At 39.7% G+C, this 23139-nt stretch overlaps 1 protein-coding gene and 2 pseudogenes across 1 annotated transcript; 2 read left to right on the plus strand and 1 right to left on the minus strand.

Moving 5' to 3' along the window:
• The first annotated feature begins 13068 nt into the window (after nucleotides 1-13068).
• On the plus strand, nucleotides 13069-13401 carry LOC143608034 (monothiol glutaredoxin-S1 pseudogene; annotated as a pseudogene).
• Nucleotides 13402-13841: 440 nt separating this feature from the next.
• On the minus strand, nucleotides 13842-17340 carry LOC143608033 (cyclic phosphodiesterase-like). The gene is made up of 3 exons (XM_077083244.1): nucleotides 16942-17340; nucleotides 15175-15229; nucleotides 13842-14089 (listed from the first exon to the last, which is right to left on the minus strand). Exons 1-3 carry the CDS (start codon nucleotides 17338-17340, stop codon nucleotides 13884-13886), a joined length of 660 nt encoding a protein of 219 aa, XP_076939359.1. The 3' UTR covers nucleotides 13842-13883.
• Nucleotides 17341-21837: 4497 nt separating this feature from the next.
• Nucleotides 21838-22203, plus strand: LOC143608032 (oil body-associated protein 2B pseudogene; annotated as a pseudogene).
• The last annotated feature ends 936 nt before the right edge of the window (nucleotides 22204-23139 follow it).

Genomic DNA, 23139 nt, shown 5'->3' on the forward strand with positions numbered 1-23139 from the left:
CGAACGTTGCAAATGCGGGAACGTCCAAATTTGCAAGGGACATTGCGGAAGCAATTGCCCCAAAAAGTGCCAAACAAATGCCCAACATAGGCACTTATGATGGTATGTCCGACCCAGACGACCATTTGAACAGGTTCATAGCAGGGGCAACCGTCAGCAACTGGACGGAACCCACGTGGTGTTACATGTTTCAAATGACGCTGGTGGGGGCTGCTAGGGTTTGGTTTGATCGTTTACCGGTTAACCACATTTACGACTGGGCAGACTTCCAGCAGAAGTTTAGCCAACACTTCAGCCAGCAGCGAAAGTATACCGAGGAGCAATGGACAATCCTCAAATGCATACGGGAAGAAGATGAATCTCTGCCAAACTTCATCACTCGCTTCAACTCAAAAAAGCTAAGTCTGGGTAATATCAGCGAAGATCTTGTTCGCGCTGCCTTTATCCAGGGCGCGAACGACCCAGAGCTCATCCGCACCTTAACGGGTAAAGATGGCATACCATCCACATGGGATGCCATCATGACAGCAGCTAAACGCTTTGCGGAAACGGAGAAGCAACTGGGTAGAGATCTCCCACAGAGCACAAACCTCTACACCCAGAAAACAAGGGAAGACAACATCCTTACCGCCCGATTAAACAAAAAGCGGAAGCTAGGCATTTGGCAGTCAAGGGTAAACTTTGACACCTCATCCGGCTTGCAGCATCGGTTAGGCGGAAGGGATAACGTACAGTCAAACAGGAACTCCAGATGGACGCCGCTCACCAAAAGCGTCACTGACATATTTGCTACTGAAGAGCTCCCATGGCCAAAGCCTCCAGTAATCCGACATCGTCACGATGCTGATCGGAGCAAGTACTGTGACTATCACAGAACAAAAGGCCACAACACTGAAGAATGCATAGACGTAAAAGACATGGTCGAAACATTCGTCAGAGATGGGACGCTCGCACACCTCGTGGCGAAATAAAAGCTAAGCAGGCAGGCAGGTGCGTGTGGAACCATGGCTGGGGTAAACAAAAAAAAAAAAAAAAAAAAAAAAAAAAAAAAAAAAAATCAGCTTCAATATGGAGACTACATGCTGCGTAAAGAACGAGATCCCGAAACAGGTGCGTGTCGGCTCGATGGCACTCCTGTCCCAACATGGAAGGGAGTTCAATTACACAGTTAGCATGTAATCAATTCCAATTTGTACAGGAAAGGCCAAGAGCCACTTCTAATGGAAATGATTCTCTTTCAAACGTCGAAGCTGATGATTTACATTTATACTTTTGTACACACTAATATGCCGGTTTTCACCGCATAATTACAAAAAACGTCATTGCATGGGAAGGCGGTCCTACCCGCACGAACCCAAAAAGCATGATAAACCTTCACGCAGGTCAGTTGAAAAGGAAAAAAAAAAAGTTACCATATGAAAGTGCTGGTCTATCCGCATGAATCATTCGAGGGAACTGCACCAACCTATCAACAACCGCGCGTGGGACGGTTCAAAATTCTTAAGAGGAAAAGGTAAACCTATACGCAGGTCAGATATGGGTAAAGTTATGCCATCCTACTAAGTGCAAGTGACGGGTCTACCCGCACAATCACGAAAGAGGAAGCAAAACTTCACACCTATTATCAGCCACGTTCAAAGGTTAACTTATCCTCAACAGGCAAACCTTCACGCAGGTCAGTTGAAGGAGGAGTTCAATTATTCCATTAAATGAAAGTGCCGGTCTATCCGCATGAATCATGAAAGGAAAATGAACACTAACCTATCAACAACCGCGCGTCGAACGGTTAAAACTATCCAATACTGGTGACGGCATTCACATTACGTGAAGTCGTTGCGTGGGAAGGCGGTCTTACCCGCACGAACCCAATAACATGGCAAACCTTCACGCAGGTCAGTTGAAGGAGAAGAGTTCAATTATTCCATTAAATGAAAGTGCCGGTCTATCCGCACGAATCATGAAAGGAAGATGAACACTAACCTATCGACAACCGCGCGTCGAACGGTTCAAAACAAAATTCTTAAAAAGGTAAGAAAAACCTACGCGCAGGTCAGGTATGGGTAAAGTTTTGCCATCCTACTAAGTGCAAGTGACGATTCTACCCGCGCAATCACGAAAGAGGAAGCAAAACTTCACACCTATTATCAACCACGTTCAAAGGTTAACTTATCCTCAAAAAGTAAGAAAAACCTACACGCAGGTTAGATAAAAGTTAAAGTTTAGCCATCCTACCAAGTGCAAGTGACGGTTCTACCCGCACAATCACGAAGGAGGAAGCGAAACTTTAACCCACTATCAACCACGTTCAAAGGTTCTTATTCTAAACACTTGGAAAATTGCTATTTTAAACTAAGTATGCAAGTCATAAGTTTATAAAGCAAAGAATCCAATGAAAGGAATAACAATCGTATATTTCAATGATATATTACAACAGTGGCCGGGTAACTACCCGCCTAAAAGAAATCTATACAAAGCTAAGTCTACCCTAACAGTGGGAAGGGATCTTCAGGATCAGGCTTCAGGGCCACCTCCGCTTGGACCAGCACCGTCAGAGAGCGGCTGCCCAAGGAAAGCCTTAAGGATGTTTAGCCCATCATCAGCAGCAGCAGCTTCATTCACCTTCTCCACCACTGGATGCGGGAAGGCAGCGTACTGGTTCACAGCTTGGTCATAAGCAGCTTCAGTATTAACATTGAATAAAGGGAAGTTGGAGGGCGGAAAGCCTCTCTCAGCAAACCCAAGACCAAGCAGGAAGCCAGTCTTCTCCCCATCCTCATGAGAAGCGTTGAGGGCTGCGCTCATCGCATCGTCATAAGAGGTCTCTGAAAGGACCCGACGCACAACCTACAAAAGAATACAAGTTAGAACATTTTCTAATTACGAGCGGAAAGCGTAAAGAAAAAGATAAAGATACCTGAGGCAACGCTTCTCGAAGCAGCCATTGGAGGGAAGCTTGACTTTCTTTGTAAGCACGTTCGACTCCGCTTTTATCAAGGTTGGCAAGTTGAACTTCCTTGGCGGCAGCCTCTTCGACGCTTTTGAGTTTCCTTTCAGTGCGGTCAAGCACCCCCCTCTGGTCAAGGATCTCCTGCAGCTTCTTGGCATCTTCCATTGCCAAGGCGTCATGAGCATGCTGAAGAGCCTTTAATTTGCATTTAAGCTGCTCATTCTCTTCGCGAAGCGGCTCAGCAACAGCTTCAGCCTTGGCAGCCCTCTCAGTTGAGTTTCGCGCAGTCTCCTTAGCCAGCCGAAGCTGTTCATTCACAGCTTGGGCAGCCTTGGAGCGGGCCTCGAGTCGCGCCTGTACTTCAACCTCGAGGGCCTTGAATGCTCTCTCCTTCTCGGCGGCTGGCAGCGGCCAACTGCCGGTTCTCCTCCCGCAGAGCCCGCGCCTCAGATATTTCTTTGGCGCGAGCTGCTTTTAACTTGTCGTTTTCACGACAAAGCAGCTCGACGCGGGGCTGCATCCGGGCTTGGAGAACCCGAAGCTCATTGGTTAGCCTACCCTCCTGGTAGCTAGCCATGGCTTCCCCCAACGCACCATGAGGAGCAGCGTGGCGAGCCCAATCCACGCACTCCACAGGGGTGCGAAGGGTTGTTCCTCGGCGTATGTTCCATCTTGGAACATACACTTCATTGGAATCCGACACTGCAAAAGAAACAAAGGCAGTTAGGAAAAGATGACAAAAATATACAAAGGAAAAAGAACCCTACGTACCTGTAGGGTCAATAACAGGCCGATAGCCGCCAAACCCATCACCTGAACCTAAAGGAAATCCATCCAACAGGTCAGGCAGATGGGAAGGTGGCATAGATCGGCGGGAGGCCCGGCGCGTACCTGATGGTCCGGCCGTCGGTGCCGGTGGCGCAGGTATAGTGGCAGCCGCTGTGGTAGCCATTGTTGGCGTCGCCTCCTCAGCAACAGTAACCGCCGGCTCCGTGAAAGATGCTGTAAAAATTGCACTCACGGCCGGCGGAGACACCTCAGCTGGAACAGCCTCAGGAAGGCTGGAACCAACGGAAGCAGGCGCAGACGCCTGGGTCGACGCCTCGGGAAGGCTGACCGAGCCTTCCCTCATTGGCGGGGGAATACTTGCTCCAACTACACCCGGGAATGCGTCAACATCCACACCTGCACAAGCAAAAGTGTTAGAAAAATTTATTTGAAACAACAAATCTAGACAAGAATTATGGGGGGGTACTTACGGGGTTTCTTGAGCTTGAACGTACGGACGAGCGGGGGCGAACCCGATGGAGCCGGCCTCTTGACACCGGTAACCGTCGTCGTCGCTGCCTCCCCGGAGGTAACAGCTACAGCCTCCGGAGCGGTGGTCTCCTCACCACCGGGCTTCCCCGCCACCTCTGCACTATCTGACTCCGAGTCAGATAGGACTACCGGGTCGGCCGTAGAGGCCACCTTCTCTTTGCCTTTCCCGACGGCAGCCTTTTTCTTCCGCACCAGTGGAGGACCTTCTGCGGATTTCTCAGAAGAAGAAATGTCAACTCCAGCAGCAGGCACAGCATTGAGAGGTTCAGGGTAGAAGATAGGCTTACCTGGCCGTCGGTGGCTCAGGATCTCTTGGCCTGGCGGGTAAACCTCCACGAACCGACCCGCGGTCTGCTCTAAGATGGGCAACTCGTTCTCGTCCAGAGCACGAGTACCCATCCGCGCGGGACCATCTTCCTCCCGCGGGTTCAGGAGCGACTGAAGATCGTTCCCCTCTGAAATCAACAAGAAAGTTAGAAAAAATCGAAGTCAGCAAAATGAAACAAGACGTACCATAAGGGATAGAGTTCGAACCATATTCAAGGACGATCGGAACCTTATCCGCATTCGCCGCCTTCCACACCCGGCTCATCCCCAGCATCACCATCGCCGACTCCGGAAAACGGAAAACCGGGGACTGGACCCGGGATATCTTCGAGAACCATTCCGCCTCCTCGTAGTTGAGGGCGGGAAGGTTCGGAAGCGCCTGGCCATTCTTGAACTTCATGGCGATAGGGATGGCGCGAGCGGATATGAAGAAGAACTCTCTTCTCCATGAGCGAAGACTCCGCTCGGTGGTACAAATCTTTAAACCCTTGATACGGGTTGTAAGAGTGTACCACCCCTGGATGCACCTCCAAGTGTAGAAGGTCATCAGACGGTCAACGAGGGGCTCAAGGCCCAGTATCCGGCACACCCACTCAAAGTGCCGGACCTTGGCAATGGCCATGGGGTGCACCTCTGTCAGGTGCACACCGTGCCTCTCCAGGACACGGTACACAAACTTTGTCAACGGAAACCTAAGGTTTCCGTAGACAAAGAATGCAGCATAAACCCCGATCTTGCCACTAGGGGCATCGTACACAGTATGGTGGGGTTCAGGAAACTCAGGCTCGAGAGACTCGAGCATGAACTTCCTGACGATATACTGGTACAGATCGACAGGAAGAGAGCACTGGCATTCGCCAGCAGTCTTCTGGTCATCAGCATCATGAGAAGACATGGTGGAAGAAAGATGAAAAGAGATTTCAGGGTAATGCTTTACTGAACAAGAAAATTCGCCGGAAATTACTTGAGAAGAAGAGATGAAAGTGAAAAGTGTGAATTGCAAATAACCCTCTCCCCCTTTATATAGTAATCGCAATTAATGCGATGAATTTAATACGGAAGAGAGAGAAATCAAAGGTGCAATGAAACTAGGACGCGTGGCAAAAGCAAGCTGGCAACATCTGTCACAAGGACGTATGCCAGAGATTTCGCGGCTACGCGCCCGAAATCCCGTGCCCACGCGCCTGAAAAAGCAACTGGAATGACCATGTTCTGTCACGTCACCATAACTCCCTGCACGTCCTGACACAGTCAGAAGAAACCGTCGCACGACGTTTCAGAGGTTTGGACTTATCTTTTCACCAACTCTTCGAATTTCAAAATTCAAAATTCGAAAATATTAAAAAGTAAGCGGGAAAATACCCCTTACCCCTTGGCAAGCAAGTAACCATAAGACGGATGCGGGTACAGTGTAAAGGCAAAACCCTTCACATACCTAGCACCCGCAGGGAATTGAAGCCAAATAAACCTTGGCAAACAAATAACCGTAAGACGGCTGTGGGTACAGTGTTAAGGCAAAACCCTTCACATACCTAACACCCGCAGGGAATTGAAGCCAAGAAAACCTTGGTGAACAAGTAACCGTAAGACGGATGCGGGTACAGTGTTAAGGCAAAACCCTTCACATACCTAGCACCCGCAGGGAATTGAAGCCAAGTACCTCGGCAACCAAGTAACTATAAGACGGGTGCGGGTACAGTGTAAAGGCAAAACCCTTCACATACCTAACACCCGCAGGAAATTGACGCCAGGAATACCTTGGAAGTAAAGTAACCGTAAGACGAGCACAGGTACAGTGTTAAGGCAAAACCCTTCACATACCTAGCGCTCCGCTGGGAATTGAAACCAAGAAGGATCTTCTGGGCAATGCTTGCGGAAACGGAAATAACATCCCCGCATAGCGGGAACGTCGAGAACTACGTTGTTTGAAGCTCCAGGATGGAATTGGTGGTCTTAACATAATTGATCACTATGTTCAAAACTACCAAAACCTCATGGAAAATACATACAACTGGGACTCAATGCTCCTGACTTGCGAGGAGGTTACAGACCTACCCGCATCATACCCAAAGACCAAGCAGGAAACTCGGGCATTTCTGCAAGTGACAAGGACTTCCGCGGAAAGAATCCCCATGGAAAACCTTACAAAACCCTTTTCAAAACCCTTTGCTCAAGTCCAAAAGTTCACCTCATTTTATTAAACACTCATGAGAAGAACATTGGACTGGGGGGACTTGAAGAGGTAGGTCCCAGCAGAGCCCAGTTGGACCCGCAAGACTCACCTTAAACAGGGACGTCTGCGCAGAGACCAACTGGATCCGCAGGACCAACCATGCTCAGAGACGTAACGTCCTTACGCGCAGTACGCAAGCTGGTCCCGCAGGAAATGCCTCCCAATGGTGAAGGACTCCGCCTGTCCCCGCAGCCTCGGATACAAGCCATTAGGGAAGGCCACCCGCGCAGCATGGCTACACGCACAAGGCACTTAACTCTCCCCAGTGTCACCTGAAGGAATGAGCAAAGGCGGGAGGGGGAAAACTCCCGCCTAAATGAGCCAGTCCGTATGATGGAGGATCGTTTGTGTGATACCTGACGAGGTACAGACAAAAGATCTGACCACGAATGCGACAGCTCACTGACAGCAGCATGGCAGACAGCACGCCACAGCACTGTGACCAATAGCCGCCGCCTACCCACCAACTCCTGCCAAACCACGTGCCTAGCCTGTAGTTGGCAGAAGAGGAAGAGTGCACGACACGCCTGCTCTGTGTCAGCCGCTACCTATCCACCACTCACAGGCAAGGCACGTGCATAGGTTACAGTTGGTAGCGTGTTGGGCCGGCTAAACCCCTTGGAAACCTACCTTCGGCTATAAATACCCCAATGGTATGATCATCTTAGGACATCTTATCTTATCATATATACCTGATATCTGCTCTAGCAATCTCTTAATATACTTTTATATTTAAAGAGCAATCTAGTCTGATTCTCACGCCGGAGGGTGGTCACAAGGAGGAACCCCCCCTTCTCAGTGACGAGCTCACGGTGTCTGTTTTGCAGGTTATCAGAAGAACCATCTTCCAAGGGTCTAACCCCTCGTGGGAAACATCTCTCCAACCCCCAGGTTACCAGTAATCTGCCCGGGGTCAGGTTAGTGTTTCTTCAGTCATGGATCCGCCCATGGTTAGAAAAAGTGTGTAATAACAGTTAAACTCAAATTCATTTGTAATTGCTACATATATAATCGTTGATATTATTTAATAAAAAATCATGGCAATGTTCCTTGCAATTCAACTTCTTCCTGAATTATTTTATTCTTTGGTGTTTAGAGTGGATAAGTTGAGATTATTTTCAACATCTTTCTTAAAAAGCAGGACAAAAATCACATAGCAAGAGCGATCAACATAAGCGCTTATGTGAGCCAGCAATCACAATCTTGAATCATCATGTGCAAGCGGCCTTACATATGTGAATTTTCAAGTATAAAATGAGTCGGTTTGGGATGCATTTTTTATTGAATGATATAAATGGGATGAATCAATAAATGTTGTCAAACAATAACATGTCAAACATCACTAAACAAACAAAAAAAATGTAGCTAGTGAATCACATTAATATCAACGTGTAGGTAACGTCTGGAAGAGTGGGATGTAGGCATACATTTTTTTTATCCTAGAAGATAAAGAGTATGTTTCCACTGAAACCCCAACTCTAAAAACGACCTTTTTCTTTAGATGTAAAGTACAGTTTGCATAATAACATATAACAGAAGTGTGGTTTATGGAATAATTAATAACAACAAAAACAAAAGATGCTAAAGAGTTATTAAGTTAGCAATAACAAACAACTTGTGAGGAAGACTATGTGTGACATCCCTCGATTTCGGGTCAAATTGTATTTATTTTGTATTTGTTTTTATGTTGTAAACCGACCTGATTTATATCCCGAACATTTCAAATATATAAAATATTGGATTTTATGTTACTAAAACATTCCCGCTTGTCTAATTTGAAAAACCCCTTTTACGGATTCGAAAACGGACTTAAAACGCTCAAAATACATCAAAAACGAACCTCCGGACACGAACCGACTCGCAGCGAACCAGCAGCAGACCAGCAGCTTCATCTCCTTTTTTTTGTTGTTTTGTGACTTGTCTTGACCCCCCTTTTGCATGCAAACCTTGATATTTAACCCCATGCTTGACCCTTTCAACCCACCCTATATATACACCCCTATCCCCTTAATTAATCCCTGCTCATTCATCTCTTTCTCTCCTAATCCTCAAGCATTCAAAGGTGTTCTTTATATTTTTTGGCAGTTTGACTTTCCAAAGTCAAACTGACCATAGTCTTACATTATAATCAATTTGTTAACACTTATTAATACTTGAAGATTGTTATACAACATATATATAATAGCACCCTTTGTACCTTCGGCGGGCATTTCTCCCGTCTCGGTCGGTTAAGTGTCCCCATAAGACAAAGCTACATGGAGGACTCGTAGTAGTCCTTGATTATATATTTTCCGCATCTAACCATCTAACTTGTTATACTTGTTTAACTTCCGCTCATCTTAGTTCTATTTTACATTTTGAGTTCCATGGTTATGGGTTTGTAGAGACTAGCCTCGGTTATTCCGTAAATAAGTCCAAACCGGAAGCCGAACTCTTGTTTACTAGTTTGTTTAAATAGTTGTATAAACATGTTTTATGTAAGATTTGCGTTTCTAAAATCATTTTAATTAGTTCCATGGTTATGGGTTTGTAGAATCTAACATCGGTCTTATCCCGAAACAAGATCTGAACCGGAAACCGAACTTTCGTTTAAAGACTTTGTTGTTGACTTTTTGTATGTAAAACTTTGGTATTATTATTTATAAATTATTTTACAAGTTCTATGATGTTTGGACATGTGGTAACCATTATTGGCCTTATTCCAAGATAAAAACCGAACCAAACCGAACTAAACCAAGTTTACTCGCTTAAGACACACAAGTGTGTTTTTAACCATTAAAGCTTATATATTTCTTTAAAAATACTTTATAAACTGATTTTAATTATTTTCACAAAGTACTCGGAATGTTGAATCCAACTTGATCTTATAACAAAGTTTGGACCGATTAAACCGAACACTCGCTTAACGGACGTTGTTAGTTCTGAAACAATAGAACTACATACTTGGTTAAGTCTCTTTAAGATTTATTGAGTTATCTCATACATTTATTATTTTGGAAAGGACTTTGGGTTTGGTCAAGTCACCAAGACCCGAACCGACCACCCGAACACTCGTTAAAACCCGTTTTAGTATCTATATTATAAAGGGACTTGTTTTCTTGCATTTTTACCCACCTTATTACTTAACATAGGTTAAGTAAAATTAAGGGCTAGATACTTTAACCCGATTTCGAGCAAACTTACATTTTTAAAGGACTATTATTATAATTTCTTAAATATTTACATTTTAAACCTTAAACTTTAAATTGTTTACATTTCTTATCATTTATTTTCATTTAAAGACTTCTAAGACAACTTTTCTAATACAAGACTTCTTCTCCTTTAGGCTTCGTTCGTTAAACTCATCGTTCCGGTTAATCTTCAAATCATCAAATCTTTCAAGTTTATTACTTGAACGTGAATACTTTCATCCCCCGTTTTCACTCTTTTATATTTTGGGGGTGACATTGCAAACTTATTCAAATCCAAATGATTTATACTTGAGTCTTAAACCACAAACTTTATTGTATACTTTACTTAAATAAATGCTCGATTTGGTGTTATATGCTTATATGCTTAAGTGTTAATGTGTTTACCGCTTTTGGATGGTTGATTCACAAAATCCGAGTATATCTGGCATCCCCTTATAGAAAGGTGTCGTTAATGTATTCTTATTAACGATTTCATACAAAATCCGAGTATATTTGGCATCCCCTTATAGAAAGGTGTCGTTAATTTATTCTTATTAACGATTTCATTTATCTAAATTGTTGTTATTATTTATTGTTTTGTATACAAGTTGTGGAAATTTCATATTATATCTATTGTTCAAAAACTATGAAATTGCTCACCAACCTTTGTGTTGACAAATTCTATTTATGCAATGTTACAGGTTTGACTTTAGGTTGACTCGAGGACTTGAAGAAAAAACGTTATCAAGACTATTAGGATATTAGCAAAACGAACAATATATTATTTATTATGATTTGAATTCGGTTATTGTATGAACAAGTTATCTGACTCTTTGTGTTTTTATGAATTTAAATGAGTTCATTAAATATTGTCACTTAATAGTGTCGTGTGCGATGAACAATCGGTTGCGCCCCGACGTTTCTGTCTTGGTCGGGGTGTGACACTATGACTACAGTAGTAATCGATAAAACATCACAGAGGCCAAAAGAACGTGGCATGGACCCCTTTAAAGTACATGTACGCTCTCCCAAAAAATCTATTCCAAGACCTCATTAGGGAAAAGCTAAGGCAAATGCAACTTAAAATGTATGAAAACTAAGACTCCAAAAAGAAGCTAGGAAAAAATTATGCATTCTCCTACAAGTCTATAACCTTTATCCATGATCATCTAGAATTCATGTACACAATATATATAGAGTGAAAGTCTAGAAAACTTTCACTAACCCTGTCATATCATGTTAGTTTGGGTGCCCCCCCCCCCTCTTCTTTCTCTCCCATTCTTCTTCTAATGTAAGGTTTTCCATGGTTCATGATAGCGTTTGCCATCCATCTTTGTCGAAACCTGCATAATCTTCCATCCCCTATTCGGGATAAGGACTCAACAATTAGTTTTGTAAAATAGGCGGCCGCACTACAACTCTATAAATTTATCCTTAAATCTTATTGGGAACCTCTTGTCACGCAATATACTCTAGCGGATGCTCTCTACTTGCCCCCGCTTGCCTGAATCCAGTGGGTTAGGTCCCCATATATACTCCCCATCACTATGTACAAACAATCCTAAATACTTGAACTTGGTTATCCGTGGAATTACTTGGTGGCTAGTTGATTCCACGACTTAAGTTATAGTAAAGGTTCTTTGTTTTAAAAGCGACGTAACAAACCTTTGCGCTCTAAAGCTACCCGCCACTCTCAAAATTATCTTAGCTACTAACATAATATCATCTAAAAAAACCTACACCAGGGGATTGCCTCCTCAATTGATTGTGACAATTCATACAAAACTATTGCTTAAAGAAACATGCTCAATGCTAATCCTTGGTGAAGGCCCTCTTCACAAGGAAGAAGTATGTTCTGCTCCCATCGTCACACGAAAGCTTATTTATGCCATGTACTTCATATCCTAATTATCTCAATATATCCCTAGGGACTCCTCTTACCTTTATTCTATCCCAAATCACTTATCGTGCCCCAATATCGTAAGTCTTTTGAAGGTCAATGAACACTATTTACAAATTGCGCTTCTGCAACAAACCTTCTTGCTATAAATCAAAATCTATTTATTATAGCCTGACTTTCCCATATAATTCTAGCCTCAATTATTTTTTCACACTCTAGTCTCAGTATGGCATAAAAGCTAAATCCGGCTCCTTATGGTTACCATAACATTGGGCGTCTTCTGTGTTCATGCAAAAAGGAACTAAGGCACTACTCCTTCACTGACCTGACAATTTTCCAGTTTTAAAGAGAGTAATGAACAAAACCACCAAACTTCTTCTCCATCTAAATATTTCCACATCTCAATGGGTATGTTGTCTGGTCAAACAGTGACTACTCACTATTTCTTTTTTACGCAGATATCATCTTAAATTATGTTATCAAATAATTTATAGTAATATATTGTTTATGTGATTATGACATCAAATATAAGACGAAACAAAAGATGAGAACAAAAAATGTGTGTTGGTCTCGACCTACACTATGCACGATGTGTTTCAAGCCATTATTCACCTGCCTTACCATCTCTACTCCTAAACATCATTATGGAAAATTTATCATCCACATGAAAGTCTCTTTAGTTCACGTAATACAAGATAAGGCATCTTTAAGCGGGCTAGCGCGTTGCAGATTCTTATCCAACATTCGAGAGTGCTTATGGACGTGTGAGAACTCAAGAGGGAAAGTTGATATCACATATGCTAACAACACTAACATAAACCAACACATGTCATTCTATTTCACCAAAGCAACTCAAGAATCATATGCTGGTTACAAAAGTTTAAAGTGTGCTTATTTAGATGTATTCCAATGGTATATTGTGATTATTTGTTTTTATCAACCCATGTCATAGTCCCATTATCCACAAGTCACAACACTATTCACATATTCAGATTTGTGATGTGATGTTACATGGGACATGATTATAACCAAGAATTCCATCACCATTTCATTAATGTCATAAAGGATGGATTCCACCATCACTAATGTAAAAACCAAGTATAAATAAACCTTAAGGGGGCTCAAACAGTAAGCAGCCAACCTTCATTAAACGAAACTTGTGCGTATAACAATGTCCACAGTGAATAGTCTGCTATCTGAGAATCCAGTGGTGGTGTTCAGCAAAACAACATGTTGTATAAGCCACTCGGTCATAGCCCTCATTAGGAAATTTGGGGCCAACCCTATGATTTACGAGCTTGACGAGCTCCCTAATGGGAACAGGATCAAGAGAGAGTTAGTGGAGTTAGGATGCAGCCCCAGTGTGCCAGCTGTGTTCATAGGGAAGAAGCTTGTTGGAGGTGCTAATGAGCTCATCACTCTTAATCTTGAAAACAAGCTTAAATCACTACTCATCAATGCTAATGCTATATGGATGTAGGGCACAATATAACAAGTGTACCTCATCTATTATTAAGTCTTTTCTTGTGTCTGATATTTTGGATATGGCTTGGTTTAGTTAATAATAATCTCGAGTGTTGTATGGTATACATGGCCTGTATACTTGGTATTGACGTGTATTGTATTGTATTGTAGTGTTTTCTTGTAAACAAAGTCCAAGGACGGTCTTCCTACGAGTGTGTTCTTGTAGACTTCAATCTGATGGACAAATTGGTTTCTTTATAAATATGTTAACATAAACCAGCGATCGCACGGATTTTAATATTTTATGCATTGAATCATAAGTTAGCAGAGAAAATTTTGCAGAATATTAAGAAACAAGTCATGCTAATGTTGAAAGCATACAAGGAATGAGGAATTTGCACATGGAATAGAAGATCAATATAATAGATACAAATTAGTCAATTACTCAAAGGAAACAGATTAGATGAGTAAATGCATATAACAAAGGTTCTTAGATTATGGTATACAACACAAACATGATAACTAGTTTTGTTGGAGTGTGACTTCAGCCACCTTCTCCCAGGATTTAAGGGTCTTGTCTTCTGTGTCTGTTTTGTACAAAGCAAGACGGGTTATCGGAAAGTTGAGACTGTTAATACTTTCATCAATAGCATTGGCTTTCTCTTGAGCTCTTTTCTTTTCTTCTTCAGTTAAGTCAGCATACAGGATGCTTAGGTGTGGCATATAAGCTGCAAATGTAACACCATAAATTATTAAAAGAAACACAGAAACCTAGAGATTAGGGTAACCAAAAGCGCAGGCCCGTCCCCGAGAAAGATAAAAAAAATTAGGCCTCGTGCGAGACAAAATTTGGGCCCTTTCTGCATAATATAAACTCATCAATTATATATCAAAACCCACAATGCGAATGCAATTGTTATAAAATGAACAAAACAAGCAGTGTGGTTTTCAATGTATTTGCATAATTTGGATCCACTTGTTCGGGTTTGATAACATTTTAGAATGTTAGAGCATTCTCATTCAACCCTTAATTTTATGTGAGGGGTGTTTTTATAATTTAGAGAGTGATTTTAGGTGTTGTGGGTGAAGAGTTTTATATTTTAGAAAAAAACAGTGATTTTTCAGTATATTTGAAAAGTTACTGTTCACCCCCTATAAGTTTTTAATATTTTTTGAAAGTGGGTGTGAGTGAGAGAAAGAGAAAAGTTAACGATAAAGGTATAAAAAGTATTATTTAATTGAAATGGAGAGAGAAAATATAGTGAGTTTTAGTGTAATTTTTGATTTAGGAATAGAGGGTTGGATGAGAATGCTCTTACCGTTTAATATATATGTGTCTTAATGCTACATTAATATTAATTTATCATATGATATCTTGAGAAAAATGAAAGGCTTAATCGAAATTTCAAAATCAATAGAGAAAAATCATGTCAGTATGTTAATTTACTTGTTAAATACACCAAATAACATTTGTGTTATATAATGTATATATTGTCTTTTGAATTGTATCGAAAAATCAATTATAGATAGCTTAATGAGGGTGAAATTAAATAAATATGGAAAAGTAAGGGGAGGTAAGTTGTAAGATGTTTACTTGTAAAGCATTGTATGGCAAGTTAGAGGATATATATATAAAATGTAAATACATATGAGTATGTGGCTATGTGCCGTGTGCTAAGAGGAATAAATAATCAATTTATGTAATAGCCTTTGGGCACCTATGAGCTTTTGGGCCTCGTGCAGTGGCACGGGATGCACAGCCCAAAAACCGGCTCTGCAAAAGCGTCAAGCTAGAGATGAAAGTATGACTCACGAGTTGGGCTTGTGAATCCAAAATGAGACCAGCAGTGTGCCCCAGTCTCCATGACCTGAAATAGTGTAATGTAACATGAGAAATTATAAAATCTCATAGAACTTCATGTCATTCTTGATAAAGAGCGGAAGCACAAATAAGAGAATACTCTTGATAGTGAAAATTGATATATACTGAATGCGAAAACTAATGCATCAAGCTGAATACTCTTGATAGTGAAAATTGATATATACTGAATGCGAAAACTAATGCATCAAGCTTCCTATAGTTAATTCAAAATTTAGCAGGTATTGTCAAAATTAACAGATAACTATCGAAACTAAGGAAGTAAAACACGTAAATTATCGTGGTCAATGGTTTATGTGTTTCTACAATTAAAAGGTGCTAAACGTAGCTAAAGAAAACAGAAAAATCAAGGCTCCGAACCATGGAATGGCGGTTTGTCACATGATCCAAACCATTGAGACGTTTATGTCCATTACTTACGGAGTTATGGGCCCCTTAACTAGAAACAGAGTGAAAGTAATGCCATAACATTTGTTTCCTAGGTTAATTCAACTAACGAGATCGGTTTTCCCAACTTTATTGTTGGCAATCACTATCAGAACACTCAATCATGAATTAATCATCCATATATGCTAGAGAAAATCAAAGCGGACCGTTTTAATTATAACAAGAACAATGGAATCAATTATGATGAATTTGGTCTGCCAGTGAAAATCAAAGCATACCGTTTTAAACTATATACTTAATCCAAGAATCTTTAAAATTTTGCGCCTACTTAGAGGCTAAGCACCAGTGCATACAAGGAGATTACACCAGTTTGTTTGGTGTAAAATTAACTGTCAATAACCGCTAATACTGGTCGTTTGACTTTCCATTTCTGCCGTGTGACCAATATTATACGTAACTCTGTCTAATCTAGACTTGTTCAATACTAATACATATATACATAAACCAAATAATCCTAATTTAGTTCATAATTCAACATTTTTATTGCAAAAACACCATAAGTTTCCAGAAAATGCAGAAGAAACATTAGACTTTGCGGAAATGAGCGGCTGCAGGTAAAGTTAAATCACTCTGCAGTGAAAAACCAAATGCAAAATGTTTAAAAGAAATTAATTACTGTGTAATTCACATAGGGATATTTAAATATCTTACAAATCACAAGGCATCTAAAATCTAAAAAGTCATCCCCACTTGTGGCCTAGTGGTAGAAGGCTTGGATTCTCCAGTGGAGACTCAAGTTCGAATCTCACTTGTGTCACTTTTGGGTGGATATTGGCAATGAAGGATTTGAGCTAGGCCTTGTGCAAAGGTTGTCAGTCGAACCCTGAGTTCACTCGGGTTTTCATCCCACCGTGTGTTATGCCAGAGAGTTTTGCTCTTGTGGTGGCACAACAATTGTTAAGTGACGGTCGGCGGTATGGTTTCCCGGGGAGCGCCCAAGCAAACTCTGAAGCCAGCACGGGACTGGTTAAGACAACATAGTCTGGCCAGAGTGGGGCGTCGGGACTCTCCAAATTTGGAGAGTGTGAAAGCCTAAATACAAGAAAGTCGCACTTCTAACAAAAATCTAAAATCTAAGAAGTCAACGTGTGATCACTACAAAGTCAAACCAAACCAATTAAAACCTCAATTCTGATCCATAATCAATTAATCATCACAAGTCACAACATAACAACTGTTTATCAAAACAGGATCATACCAATACCACAAAATAAATCAAAAAAGTTTAAAATAAATAACTAATTAATTAATTACCTCTTTGGTCTTATGTAACAAGAGGAACACACACTGATAAAAGAAAGTCCCAATCTCCACCTTGTCCACAGTGGCATTATACGCCTTCAACCCCTCACAGGCTTTCTTCAACTTCTCACGTGCGTCATCCTCAGTCAAACTGATCGCCCCGACAACAGTCACGTGCGGCTCAAACTGGGGCCCACCGAACTCTGATCTAAGACCAGACATTAACTTCTTCACTCTTTCTGATACGTGGTCTGGTGGGAGGGCCCACACTGAATATATGTCTTTGTTTGGGTGGTGTGGGACTTGGGTGTCCATGGAGATTGAGTATAGGAAGATGGGTATGGATAGGATGCCTAATACAGAGAGGAGTCTAATTATGATGAGCCGGAATTTGGGAGAAGAGATGTGCATTAATGTGAAGGTTTGAGAATATGATTTGGAATCGCGAAGAAGATGCCATTTTTATTGTTGACTTGTTTTGGTTGATTGAGGGGTTGTTAAAGTTGATCACAGATCATGGAATTATAAAATTTGATCTTTAATTGGTAAATAATATTGCAAACCGGTTTAAAACTCAAATCGGTTCACTGGTTCGTTTTGATAAACAAAAGTCAACCAATTTATTATCGGTTTCGGTTTGCTTTTGGCTGATTTCTTTAACATTTGCTATTTTTCAAATCCAAAAACCCGACCTGTTTAAATTTTCAGATTTTCATTTATGTTTGTTCGGGTTAAATTTTATCAAATTATGTTATCTAGATATTTGGGATATTTTGCAAACTCAATTGTAAGTATTTTTGGTCATAATTGCATTTAAATAAAGTCCATGGGTCAAGTTCGTCTAAAAAACCAAAATCTAAACTTTTTTGCCTTTCGTCGTGCTATGTGATCAATTATTGGCCACCCTGTCGCCATACACGACGGGTCTGCAGACCAGCAAACTCGTTTTCATGCCGGTTTCGTTAATTTGATAACCCAATTTTGTGTATTTTCCATTTTAGAACAATTGGAATATGTCTTGGCATCATGTCAAATCATATTCCCTTGATTCTTTTGAGTAATGAACAAAAAATGAGTTAATTTTGTCAATTTCTTGACTTCTTTCATTTTTAACCATATTACAATTAATACACAATTATGACAAATTTTTGAACAATAAGTTGAATTTGATTTTTTAATCAAGATTAATGTTTTTAACTTCTTAAATATAAATTAGTAAACATCCCACGCGTTGCAGTGGAAACGTTGATGAACATAACCCAAGTGTCACGACGGGAATATTAATAAAAGATAAAGTTAATTAATTTTGTCTTTACAAAAATTTAAGTTTCCTTGATGAAAACAAAAGAAATGATATTTATCGATATGCTATGATCACACATTACATGAAGTTGTTGTATCGAGGAGTGTGTAGACGTATTAACGTGATAACGATGTATTCGAAATTTAAAACAACATTATGTTATGAAAAAAAGAATTTAAAAGTATATTATATTTGGCGTGAATTTGTTTTAAATGAACCTTATACTAAAACATTGGTAAAACTATGAGTTTTATAATGTTATATATAGCATTTAAGAAAACATTATATTTCAAAATTTGTGAATGAAAAACAAAATATGCAAAAAGATATATATAGAGATAAAACAATATTAAAAAAAACTTAGAATTGTGTAGCTCAAATTTAAGACATAACATGTTAAAATAAGAAGAAAGGATAAAATTGTGTGACTCAAATTTAAAGTAATGATAAATAGTATTTTATGTGAGTGGGGTGAATGTTGGTTTTTAATATATATATATATATATATATATATATATATATAATTAATGCTATATAAAAGACCTCCAACATTTGCTCAATGTTTACTCACCTCAAATTACTCTCATTTTCGACTTTTAGTTGTTAATTTACAAGTTCTTTAAGGTTTGACTTAAAAGGTCAACTGTTTTGGTTGATCATCGTCTCCTCATGTTTTCTAGGTAAGTTGTAAGAATGAAATTTGTATATTTTCCTAATGTACCAATTTGGTTACTATCACTTTTTTTTTTATCTCAATTAGGTTATTTACAAACCTTGTTTTATATCAATTACTTGACTCATTAACATTTTTGTCTCATTTAGATTACTCACCTCTCACCTATGTACCAATCAAGGTTTTTTTTTAACCATTTTGATAAGTTATTATGATTACATGGCATTTTAATTTACATTATTTTGGTGACAGGTAATTTATGATTAATGACATGGATACTATAATTAACACCAAAAATAACATAAATATTTTTAATAAAATTGAAAATAGATTTTTTATAATAAAAAAAAATGAATACTGATGCTTGGTTACTACATGGGAATGTAACGAATGATTACTTTGCGTTGTTTGTTAGGTAGGAAAAAAAGAAAAATAAAACTAAAATGGTAGTGAGTGGCAGTGGGAGGTAGGTGGCGATTGTGATATTGGTGGGCGTTGACAGTGGTTGGTGGTGGCGGGTGGGGGTGGGCTACCGGAGATAATGGTGGTTGGAGGTGGTGGTGTTGGGGGTGGGTGGTGGCACCGTGGTGGTGGTAGGCAATGGTGGCAGTGGTGACGATGAGCAGCAGGTGGTGGTGGTGAGGTGTGGGGGCGATGCTTGATGATGGCGATGGGCGGGTGGCGGTGGCGGCGGTGGGCGGCTGGTACTGATGGCAACAATTGGTGGCGGTGGTGGCGGAACAGCGGCGGTAGAGACAATGGTGGTGGTTGGTGGCGACGGTGGTGGTGGTTGGTGGCGACGCGGTGGTGGTTGGTGGTGGGTGTTAATGGTGGTGGCGGTGGGAGGGTGGTGAAGGTGATGTAGGGTAAAAGAGGAAATGAAATGGATAAAAAACATGGGGTATGGATGGAATGAAATTGGCCTCCATTCATGCATACCAAACGCTACTTAATTTTTTTATTCTACCGTATTTTTTTAATAAAAAAATTGAATACTGATGCTAGCTTTTCGAGAAAAGAAACTAAATTTATTCAAAATTTAATAATTAAAAAACCATGTTTTTTTGCATTTTTTAAATTTATTTATTAACAAAATCCATGCCATTAATTTTAAATTCCTTATCACCCGTCAACGTCATCATTAACATTTTTTTAAACGAAAATATTCCATGTCATCATAATATCCTACCAAAATAGTAAAAAAAAAAAAACTTTGATTAGTATATAGGTGAAAACTAAGTGATCGAAATGAGACAAAAAAAGCTTGTGAGTAACCTAATTGTGACAAAAAAAAATTAGAGTAATCAAATTGGTACAATAATGAAAGTTTGTTACTATTCTATAAAGTTGCTCCATCTAACTAACAAAAGTCCTTTACCAATTTTACTGATCGGAGGGGTTTTGGTAGTCAATTGTGGGTTGAACCGTTTAGGGTTCTTAAACATTAAAATTGGGATTTTTCAATTACATTAAGTTCTGATCAAAGTTGGTTTTCGCTCTAGCTAGGTTTTTTGTTTATTTTCATATTTTAAAGCTGCTGGACTCGAACCCGGTTTTGAATCGCTGTTCAGACTCAGTACGTATAAACACTCGCTTAAATATCGTTTTTTCATAAGTTGAGAACTGTAATGAATATTAATATGATTCCAGTTCGATTCTTCTCGGTTTTAATGATATTTTCACATATTAAATTTATAGGCTGCTTTATATTGGATCAGTCAGCTCGCTTATGTTATTCTTATTATCGTGTTAGCTCGCTTAATCTTAAAAGTGAGTAATCACACTCCCCTTTTTACTATTTTACGTTTTGGGGGCTTTATGCGTACACAACCCCTATTATATATTTATTATGCAAGTATATACTCAAACACAATTCCACTATTTGCGTAGTTGTGATATTGCTCGATTAATTGTTAAATGCTACATGGTTATGTGTTTACATTTTTTTTATAGTTTGTTGGTATCTTATCCTCATCATCATCATCCTTATAGTATGATCATACGCTGTTGGAGTATTCATGTCCGAATCCAGTGGCATGTTGAAAAGACACTTTTATTTCATGTTACATTAGTTGATCCGATGCACATTATCGCAATGAATTGTCATTTTATTTATTATACATATCTCAAATTATGGTTGCTTGCTCAACTTTATGTTGACAAAATTTATCTATTTTTACGCATATCGCAGATAGCAATTTGGGATGATTGAAGATGAAAGACTTAGTTAAACTTTAGGTTTTATTAAAATAAAGAACAATTTGTTTGTTTTTAGTTTGATGTAATAATTTTGAATTATGATGTTTGTGAAATTTTGATGTCCAGTTATTTGAATAAATTAATTAGTTTGATATTATAATTTTGGATTCTACAGTAGCGAGTTCTGCAAATAAGCCAATTTGTCACCATGATGATGCTAACACCTATTTGTTATTGTTAGAATCCTAGTTGATCATTTAGCATTTCAAATATATTATCGTTTGTGTGAAACTAATTTGTTAATCACATGAAGTCATAGGCAGGTATTTGCACAAAGTCGCAAACCCACCCAAACCGATGATAATAGAAAGTACTATTCAACATAGACAACAAAAGACTTGTCTTCATTCCAATAACCACACATTTAAGAATATAGTGTATAAAACATGCATCGAAACATGCACACAAACTAAATTTAGTAATTTATGTTTCAACTATTACCAACATCCAACAAAGTAACATCAAAGTTGCATATAATGCATATTCAAACGTTAAGGAAAACACCACAACACCATCACATTGACATGTGTCCCATCACCTTCGCCACCTGTCATCCACGTTTCACCCAGCTGACTCACACCACCGACGAACCACTCCACCATCTTTATACATAATACATTACCCCTTCATCTTCTTCACCATCTCAACCCACAAACCACCATCTTCATCACCAATGGCTTCCGGTACCTATCCAACCAACGGCACCAACACCGAAAAGAACGGTACCCCACCGGGTAAACCGTTGTCGTTGGGGTCACAGATGCTGGACAAAGGAGCCAAGATGCTTCAGTCGCTCACACCCATTAAGCAAATGAGTCAACATGCATGCACTTTCCCCTTGTACAGCCAAGACATGTCTCGTCAAATCGAGACTCACCACTTTATCACACGAATCAACCAGGATTTCCTCCAGTGTGCGGTGTACGACTCCGATGACACCTCAGGTAGACTCATCGGAGTCGAATACATAGTGTCTGATCGTCTTTTTGATACTTTACCTCCTGATGAACAGAAACTGTGGCACTCTCATGCCTATGAGGTATGTGCACGTACTTTTGTTCTTTGTTACAAAACATATATTACTTGTAGTTGTAGGGGTATGTGTGCATGCGCAGTTCAGTTACTCAATTTGGTTTACTCGGTTAATTTTTCGGTTCACTTCGGCAAATAACTAGAATCAAATTTGAGCTAACACTTATTTTAAAATACATGAAATGAAAATATAAATAGATAAGAGATATAACTACATGAAATGGATATATAATATTCATGGAGATATAACTCCAAGAAATGGATACATAAATACGTAAAATGGGGATATAAATACATGAAATGATAGCATAAAATATATTAAATTTATATAAAATAAATTAAAATTTACATAAAATGCATTAAATTAAATTGAGATATAAATGCTAGAAAAATTTACTATGAAATAGTTTGTTTGGTTAAAAAATAACCAATAACCGATTTTGGTTTGATACGGCTTTTGGTTAATTTCAATTCGGCTTACAAAAATGGAGATATTAATATATGAAATAGTGACATAAAACAAATTTATATAAAATACATTAAAAAATTATATAAAATACATCAAAATAAATTGAGATATAAAACCAATGTTCCGGTCGGAAGGACCGGTCCCTATACCGGGCCTGGTCAGTGTATTTGGGAGGTTTCTAAAAACCCGGCGGGGTTTTGCGGGTGACGGTCGGCCCGGGTGACCCGGCCGATGACCCGGTAAAACCCATTTTCTATTAAATTTAAAATGAAATGGACTCGTCCCTATACTGGGCCGGGTCAGTGTATTTGGGAGGTTTCTAAAACCCGGCCGGGGTTTTTTGCATGTGGCGGTCGGCCTGGGTGACCCGGCCGATGACCGGCCGGTAAAACCCATTTTTTATTAAATTTAAAATGAAATGGGTATGTCTGAATTTGAACTTGGGTCATTTTAGAGATAGAAACTCTAATAATT

The sequence above is a fragment of the Bidens hawaiensis genome, unplaced genomic scaffold (genome assembly GCF_021521415.1).
Source record: "Bidens hawaiensis isolate Kalapana, Puna unplaced genomic scaffold, B.hawaiensis_p1.1 tig00094808_1, whole genome shotgun sequence".
Lineage (NCBI taxonomy): Eukaryota > Viridiplantae > Streptophyta > Magnoliopsida > Asterales > Asteraceae > Bidens > Bidens hawaiensis.